The sequence below is a fragment of the Gymnoscopelus microlampas genome (genome assembly GCF_963454915.1).
Source record: "Gymnoscopelus microlampas genome assembly, chromosome: 19".
Lineage (NCBI taxonomy): Eukaryota > Metazoa > Chordata > Actinopteri > Myctophiformes > Myctophidae > Gymnoscopelus > Gymnoscopelus microlampas.
In genome coordinates, this window is record NC_139956.1 from 20,713,450 (window position 1) to 20,722,915 (window position 9,466).

General features: G+C 43.5%; 1 protein-coding gene across 3 annotated transcripts; it reads left to right on the forward strand.

Annotated features, from left to right (window-relative positions):
* The first annotated feature begins 569 nt into the window (after positions 1-569).
* Positions 570-8,535, forward strand: haus3 (HAUS augmin-like complex, subunit 3). 3 transcript variants are annotated; one of them, XM_084043302.1, is made up of 6 exons: positions 570-705; positions 1,820-2,867; positions 3,102-3,311; positions 3,611-3,843; positions 6,313-6,604; positions 7,862-8,535. In XM_084043302.1, exons 2-6 carry the CDS (start codon positions 1,842-1,844, stop codon positions 8,087-8,089), a joined length of 1,989 nt encoding a protein of 662 aa, XP_083899428.1. In that variant the 5' UTR covers positions 570-705; positions 1,820-1,841; the 3' UTR covers positions 8,090-8,535. The 3 variants fall into 3 exon arrangements, with proteins under 3 accessions (XP_083899428.1, XP_083899430.1, XP_083899429.1); XM_084043304.1 differs by having other exon boundaries at positions 6,313-6,556; XM_084043303.1 differs by lacking the exon at positions 570-705 and having other exon boundaries at positions 1,418-2,867.
* The last annotated feature ends 931 nt before the right edge of the window (positions 8,536-9,466 follow it).

Below are 9,466 nucleotides of genomic sequence, written 5' to 3' on the forward strand. Positions count from 1 at the left end.
GCTTTATGAGTCTTCCAGTTTAGTAGACCTTGTATTGTGAATTCTTCCATGTACTGTTGTTCTCATGTCTTACTAAATAAAGTACATCAATCAATCAATCAATCAATCAATCAATCAATCAATCAATCAATCAATCACTTCAGCCCTTTATAGATTTCAGCCATTTGAAAATAGCCGATCTACAAGCCCACAATGCGTCGCGATGCAATGCATTGTGAGCTTGTAGATCAGCTATTTTCAAAGGATTTTTTTTACATTTGCATTTTATACATTTGAAAACTGAAATGGGACACTCTGCATGATGGGTACTACTTTTGGTACTTTAAATACATTTTCATACCAATACTGTTACTACTACTTTTAAGTAAGTACATTTACTAAGTAAATTTTGAATTCCGGACTTTTACTTTTAATAGAGTATTTCTTCTACATTGCAGTATTGATACTTTTACTTAAGTAAAACATTTGAGTACTTTTTCCACCGCTGCCTCTAAACTTGATTGGTTGAGAACGTTTGTCTCGGGCGGAGCGTTGTGACGTATGACGCAATAAACTGACAGAACGTGATACGTGCTCCCTGACGTACAATTCGTTTGCAGCGGCGGGCATTTCCATTCAAAACAACAACCGAACCTACTATCAAAAAGAGTTCGTGGTCAATGTGAAATAACGTCTTCCTCGCCTCTTGCCCTCTTCCCATTGTTGGTAAGATAATACAAACATATTACGCACTGCTTGCAGTTAACGGGAACTGACAACTTACACAGGCGTCGCCTCGACGCCTTTCTTGTTAGCTAAGTGTAATGTGGCTAATGTTAGCCCATGCTAACCTAAATGGTCTGCGTCACGTTACTTTTTCTATTGCCTCTTCTAGAATGCATTGTCACTGCCAGCACTAACCGTCATGTGAACCATGGCTAACCGTAGCCTGACTTTTAAGTGCAGGCAATTGTCATTTCAAGTTAATGTAATAAAACAAATACTACTCCCCCACATACTGTACCCCCCCCTCCACGCACTCGCTCTCTCTCTCTCCCTCTCTCTCTCATTCTCTCTCATTCTCTCTCTCACACTAACTAACTATACCAGTGGTAAGATTTTTTTTGAACGTGTGAAATGGGACATACTGCATTATGAGTACTTTTACTATCCAAACACTATACTTTTGTTTTTTTTACTAAAGTCAATTTTGATTACCGGACTTTTTACTACTAACAGAGTATTTCTACACTGCAGTATTGATACTTTTACTTACGTAAAAAATTGAGTATTATTTCCACCACTGCGCCCCCCCCCCCCCCCCCCCCCACACACACACACACACACACACACACACACACACACACACACACACACACACACACACACACACACTATATACAATATTCAATCTTACTTACACACAGGTAGGTCCCTGACATATTAAGATTGCACCCACAATGCAAACATAAAGGTACATGCACATTGCACACATGCATATATTATAGATAAAACATAATGTTAAAAAGAAGTACCACAGCACCTTCAAGCACCTCAGTGTGCTATGATGAATGTACATCCATCTTAATTTAGTATTCTTAATGACTTCCTGTTATTGCTGCTGTTAATGTAACTTATTGATGCTACCATGTTGAGTAAGTGAAACCAAAGCATCTACTCTTTTGTGCTGGTATGAGATGTAACAAATACAGATCTTGATTCCAGATATGTTGTTTTGCTCATATGCATTTTAAATAAGATGACTGATGCTTTACTACTTCCACTGCTTCTCTGTAATCTTCCTTAATCCCCACTGTGTACAACCGGTTTGACTCAATAGCTAGCAGTCTTGAACCGCCACCATGCTGAATGGTGCCCAGTTTGTGGAGTCAATTGGTCGCCTCGGTTACCCTGGTGCAGCATCTCTGAAGGCCTCAGAGTTTGACTGGCTGTTCGAATGTGCCCCGGAGAACCTGCACTTTATGCGCTTCGTCTGCCGCACCGTCAATCCAAGTAATGTCGTCGCGGTGGAGGAGGCGCTTGCCTTTCAGAAGCTACGGAAGTCTGGAAAGCCCATTCTGGATGAAGCTGCCCTGAGCAAGGTCCTTAAGACCATTGCACCTTCAGATGGCAACAGTGGAAACATCTTGGGACCTTCATCCAATTCCTTCTCCTTCTTTGTGGAGGAGGGCGACGTGAACATAGAGGACTTGGAGGCAGAGCTTCAGGCCCTTCGCAATGAGAAGGAGTTGAAACAACATCGCTATAACAAGCTGCAGGTTTTGGGCACCACTCGCTCTGATGTTAATTTGCGTCTGGCTGCAGAGCGGGAGAGTTCCTCCTGCAAGCTAAAAGAGGCCATTGCTGCTATTGGAGCTGAGAACGCTGGCAACAATGCCTCATTACAATCCCTAGTGGACGAGGTGAACAACTTGGGTTTGCACCTCCTTGTTGAACCAGAATCGAAAGCCCAGGAAGGGGGAAATGGAGAAACCGTAGCCCCATTGAACCCCTCCAGGCCCCAAACTATCCCGGTCCTCCTTTCCCGGCTATCCCTAGAGCCCTACTTGCAACAGGAAGAGCTCAACACCAAAACCCTCACTGCTTTCACCCAGAAGCAGTTCTTTGAGGGAATCTCCGATATTGTCTCGAACTCCTCCCCCGAACGCTTTCAGGTCCTGGATCTCAGCTCCTGTGGAGTGGAGGAGGAAGAGGAGGAGGAGCTGCAGAAGGAAGGGCAGAGACCGGTGGACCGGAGGATGAAGGAGATGGCCATGCTTCAGTGGTCTCATCTTGTGGCTCAACACCAGCTGCTGAAGGCCAAGGCCCAGGAGAACAGTATCAAGGCTGGAATAGACTGCCTGTCTGCAAAGTGCTCTCTTGCCAAGGTAAAAAAGTACAGTCATGGTTTATCTGCTCTGCTCTAGCATGTATATTATTACCATACCAATTTGGAATTATAAATGGTGATGAGTGATTATTCACCTACAATATAGGCTAGTTTATTCAAAGTTTTATTTTAAATCGTTAACAGATTGTTTTATTTATTTAAAAAGACATTATTTTGAGTTCAGAATTTCCTACTCACTCCTTCCTTCCACTTTGTGTTTTCAATCTATCAGAGTGTTTCCACTGCCTCCTCTCTACAAGTGCGTGAGACAGTGTCCAGGAGGGAGCTTAAGGCTGTGGAGGCAGAGCTGGAGGCCCTGCTTCACGGCCCAGTGCCTGTCGCTCTGAGGGAGGCTGCCAGGCTGGTCAACGTGCCTGTGGTGAGGGGAGATCTGGCTCTGCAGCTGGCCAGGCAGGACTACTACACCTCCAAACAGGACCAGGTTAGTTAGCCATGCCAGCGGGGCGACTCTTTGATGTTCTTAGTTAGCCATATCATCCATGACAGTCTGGTGGAAAGTAAACGTCACTGAACTGCAGTTGATATCCTGCAGTGTGATTCTGCTGATTTGAATTCGTTTTTAAATAAAGGTTCCATTTAGATTTTTGGAACCATGGTATAGTTTTTATTTCCTCAGAATCTACAACAGTCTTGTCTTACTTTTTACTATTATTGTCCATCCTACTGTTATCCATATCCATCCATGCCATTCTCCGTCTGTTCGTCAATCTTTATACCCAGGTGCGTGACTACCTTCTCCGTCAGAAGTCCTCCTTCGACCTGCTGCTCCTGGCCCTGGGGATGGAGCTGAGGAATTGGAAGACGCTGCTGGAGTGGCTGGAAAATATGCGCTGCAGGCTGGTGAAGGCAGGCGAGGAGGCAGCCCTCAGGATGGAGGCCATGGCCCACCCTGACCTGGCCATCAACCCCAAACCAAGTCCCATTATCAGCTCCAAGGACACAGCCTTCAGCAGGTATGGAGAGCATGGCAGCTGTGTGACTGACTGACTGACTGTGTTATTATGTAGCCCTCTGAACTCTATGGTTGAGTTATTACCAATTTACTATTTGGGTATTTAGCAGGTGCTCTCATCCAGAATGACTTACAAGTGTGAGATCAGAATAAGCAGAGTAAGCATGAAATCCAGTCAACAAATAACAAGGTGAATAGTCACATAGTCACAAGGTAAATAGTCAAATTAGCAGAGAGAAAAAGTGTGTAGTGCCTCAAAGAAACTAGGATACCAGGCAAACAATGACAATCTAGCATCTGTCCAAACAGCTATCTAAATAACTTTCTTAACATTTGTCGTCAAGAAAAATAAATCGAAGTAACAAAAAAAGATGAGAGCAAGTGACATACAGTATATCTGGCTGCATTGTAAACTACCATCTATTGAAAAAAAGGTGACAAGAAGGGTTACAAGGAGAGTGAAGTGCTAGGGGGTGAGGTGGGTGAGTCTGAAGAGGTGAGTGTTCAGACTACAGGAAAATTGTGGGAGTTTATTCCACAGTTTGAGAGTCAGAAAGGGAGAAAAGTCTAGGAAGTGTGTGGAGCGTTGTCCGAGGTGTTTGAGGAAAGGCTCGAACAGCCTTACTGTATTCGCTGATCTCAGTGAGCGGGAAGCATTCTAGGGTTGGATCATGTCTTGAAGGTATGGGGGTGCCATGCCTTTGGTCTCCTTGTAGGCCAGCATCAGTGTTTTGCACTGGGTGTGGGCAGCAAGCAACTGGAAGCCAGTGAAGGAAAGGGGCGACGTGAATATTTTGGGAGGTTGAAGATCAGGCGTGCTGCTCTCAGGGCGGACACTCAAACTACAAGGCCACTGAGCTGGCCATAAGCCTGATTTATACTTTACTGTACGACTGTGTCATGCACCAAAAATAACCAATCTGCAAGCTCACAACGCTGCGCGGATGCAGAGCCTTATAAGCTTGAAGATCGGTTATTGTACGGTGAAGCATAAATTAAGCAATACTGTTTAGGTTTTGAATGCAGTTACCTGGCAGTAACTGCGCAACTGCTTTCCTGCAGGGATCATGGGAGTCTTTTTACCTTAATTTTGTTTATTTAACATGGCATAAGGTAGAACATGATTGTTGAAACAAATGTATGTTCAACAGCAACCAAAGTTATGCACACCTTTGGTTGTTAGAATGCCATATCTCTGAATAACCTACATATGATGCACTATGATTACATGCTTGAAATAAAAGATTGTCCGATATAACTTCTGAAACTAGGCCTAATATAGCAATCTTGACAAACACAAATGTCCAATGTACTTAATTTATGTGAAGTTAACTTATAAAGTTAATCTAACTTCATTATTACAAGTTGTAGTTGATTGAATAAAATTAGCAAAAATGTGTGCGTGCGTGTATATATGTGTGTGTGTGTGTGTGTATATATATATTTATATTTATATTTATATTTATATTTATATATATATATATATATATATATATATATATATATATATATATATATATATATATATATATATATATATATATATATATATAATATATATATATTTTTTTATATAAATAAATAAATAAAATAAACAAATTGATTTGAACCGGATTCGGACAGTCGTTACACCCTTATTATTTAATGAATTATTATTATTCATAAATTCTAGTCAAGAAAATGCTCATTTGGGTTTCTGAAGGGCTACCATTGACTCTTGTAACACACATTGATCCATATCCAGGGGTGCACATAACTTTATAGGTCTAGTACTCAGAAGAGCACCTGGAGATGTGACTTGGTGCGCATCAAATAAATGGTCCCGTCCCGTTGTCAACGGGGGGTGGGGGGATTCAGCACGGTGCCCACCGGACAGTTTTGTCAACGGGGGGGGGGGGGGGGGGACTGCTGCGCGAGAGAAAAGGACGCTTTGCTTTAAATGCCGATTTTCGTTTTTTTTTCTCACACCGTTTGGTGAAGCCCCCAAGGTTGGTGTGCTGCGCTGTTTTTATCCGCCAGATTGGGACGTTCACGCCATATTTTGCACCATCACGGTGCGTTCATCATCGGTGACGAGTGCCTCTAACAGCCGCTGCTGGCTGCGTGCACGCAGCGAGGCAATGCGAGGCGATGCGAGACACTCACACAATCACGTGCAGCATGCGTCCTCTCCCCCTGCGCCTAATGGCTGTACATGGGGCCGACGTATGCTTTAGCGTGATTGTATGAGTGTGGCTTCAGGAAGTAAATTCCTAGCCTCGATCTCCAGGCTTTTATTTTTTAGTTTTGCTAAAAAAAAAAACTTCGAAATTCCTGTCCCAGCTGTTGGTACGCAAAAGCGCCTGGCGTCGTCTGATGTGCCGCGCATTATTTATTTTGGGTGCGCATGCGCACCTGCGCACCAGTTATGTGCACCCCTGTCCACATCACCAGTTTGAATTCAAGTCACTGTCTTCTCCTTCTCCCTCAGGCTGCTCCTGATCCTAGAGGCGTACAAGTGCAACTCTGATGCTGGTCGAGCGGACCCCTTCCACACCTACGAGGCCTTGGACAAGGCTGCCCGCAACCTGGCCGCCGACCTCCGCTCAACCCGCGAGGCATTGGCAGGGGCATTGCGCCAACTGAGCTACACGGGCGCCCGCCTCTCCAGCGACTACAAGATGCTCCACAGCGCCACGCACACAGAGCTCCAGCAGCTGGTCTTAGAGCCGCAGGTACGTCCCACGGCCCTTACAGACCAGGAGCTCTGCCCCAACGCACAGGTACTGTACAGTCCTCTTTACTCCTTCTCTAACTCACCGCCGCCAGCGCCACAGTGCATATGAAGTGTATGCAGGACAGAATGTGAGTTTTACTTATATACAAGCCACTGTTGGTGAGGGAAGCTGGTAGCACGGTTGAGTGTTTTTTGTATTGCACAATTTGCACATTGAGTCTGGGCTTTCGTATGAAATGTGCTATAGAAATAAATTTGAATTGACATTTACGGTGTCAACTACTTCTCATGACAACCATTTCATAAGAAAACACGGTTTGATATAAAACACTGCATGATAAACTTGTCTCAAGTACCGTAGTTGTTTTTTAAATTTAAGAAACTCCTTCAATAAAATTCCTTGTGGTATTTTTATATTTCATGATGAAATCAGTTAACCTTTCATTTCAGGTTAACTGAAGATGAGAACTAAGTTGGCCCTAACATTAATATTTTCTCCCACCAGATTTCAGTTTGGAGTGAATATCATCCATAAACACTGTAATGCTGTGCCTTCTCACCTGTATACATAAATGATGATGTTGTGATTCATGACCTTTTGAATGACAATGCAGAGTTGCCATTTGTGGTTTATATTGTACTCTAGATTACTAATGAGTGATTCTCAAAGTTTTTCATTTCAAGGACCCCTATTATAACCACCTTCCTTTTCAGAGTAATCCTTATCCTTTCTTCTATAGACGAATCCACAGAGCGCTGCGGTGTCGTGGTGTGGAGCGGCACCCGCTTGACACCGCAGTTATGATTGCCGCTCTGTGGATTCATCTATACTAAAAGAAAAAAGGAGACCGTGCTGGAGAACTGGTGATTTAATAACAAAATTAGATTCAATAAATCCACATGAACAGCCAGGGCTCTAACTTGTATCAGCCGTGGTAACAACAAAATATCACTTGCTCGCTTTTAGCGCTTTTAGCGCGCCACCGACCCCCATTTGAAACCTTTTTTATTTGTTTCTGGGAGCCCAATCTACACTGTAAAATCCTCAGTGTTCATTTAATTCTGAGAGTGTACAAATGGAACCAAATGAACCATTACAGGTCAATTTGCTTCCATTTGCGCACTCTCAGAGATTCAGACCCAAAAGTGTATTAGACTCCTGGTGGTCCCCGGACCTGACGTTGAGAGTGTGTGTGTGTGTACCGTATACAGTACCAAATAGCCACTGAACATTAGTCTCTACCATTCTTACAAGCTGACTTAGACAATCCCTTTCTGTGTCCTTGCTGTCTCTCCTCCCTAGGAGTTGTCAGTGAAGTTGGTGGAGGTTGAGTCCCAACTAAAGAGCCTGCACCATCTGATGCAGGACATCACTGACGATGTCAAGGCCAAGCGCTCCCAGCTGGAGCGCAGCGTCCTCCTCAGGAGAGAGAGGGAGCTGTACATCTACTTCCATCGGGACCCCCTGCTGCTACAGAGAGTGGTCGAAGACCAGGAGGGCAAAACAGCCTCCAAGGGAGAGTGGCAGTAACAAAATGCTATCTAAAGAGATGGGCGGGACGAGTGCGGCACTCATAAGAAAAACACAAACTAAGTTTGAAATGTATCAAGTTGGTGAACAACCCAACCCTGGGTTCAAGACCTTGAAAACGTGTGTGAAGTCTACGGATCTCAACCAAAGCCGTTTTAAACTGAAACCTTGGCCAACATGGAAACTTGGGAAGACTTGAGTTGACTGACTCTCAGAAAAGTGATGTCTATATCACTGCATCTGCTGCCACACAAATAAAATGTTGTAGAATTGTTTGTTCTGCTACTAGCAGGTTTTTGTTTATTTCAAAAGAAATGTTTCACAACTAATGAAAGGAATATTGGGAGTGGTTTTAATCTCTTGTTTTAACGTTCTTCTGAAATGTGTTTCCATTTGTCTGTCCGTTTTCCATTTGCTTATGTAGATGTAATAAAATGTTAATGTGATTTGTTCATTGTTTTTCCCCCTTTGTTTTGGCCTTTTTATTTTCAGTTTATGAAAGTGTCTCTGTACCGGAATATATTTACAGAGAATTATAATCTAAACTAAACAGTGATTTTACTCTAGAAGAGTTTATATTAACACTCTGGATTTTACCTGTAAAAGGGCTCTATTTTCACACTGTAAGAGTTTAACCCTCTGGAATTTGCTGAGTACAGAAGTAACACTGGTTTCTCCTCTGTCTTGTCTAGGCCACTGATGTGAAGGGATATAGAGGTATCTTGTCAGGCAGAGTAACAACAGTAGGAGTGTCAGATCATCAGACAGGGCAGGGCAGAGGTGTAGAAAGGAGGTGGAGATGGACAGCTCTGGCAGCAGCTTGTACTCTGGTCCTTTGTCCCAGTGGGCCCAGAAGATCCTGGCCGCCCTCAGAGCTCCTAGTTTGCAGCACCCCAACAGAATCTGCAACAGGAACAGTGAGTCCAGGGTACAGAGACAAGGGCAGCATGGTTTTTCATACCATTTTGCTATGCAGGTTTATTAGGGGTTGAAGGAATGTGGTTTGAATGCTTAAAGGTTTACATTTCTTGAAAACGTTTGTAAATGCATCAATATATGTACAGTTGAACACCAACTGGAAACTGATACATCTTCAAATCCAATCAAAACAGTTTGATTTCTCATTAGTCACACATTTTATGACCACAATTGCTGATGTTTACTCCTCTGTGGTAGTGGAGAGGCTTTATGCCAGCCAGGGGGCACACCAGGCTGAAGGCAGCTGGACCAGAAATCAAGAAGAGAGGAGAAATGGAGGCTCAGATCAGTGAGTTCACCTGACCATAATGTGTCATGCATAAAATAACCGTACACATGCATAGACTGATGGTAATCATTGGTATAGACTGTTAAGTAGCAGGGGTCTGTCCATATCTT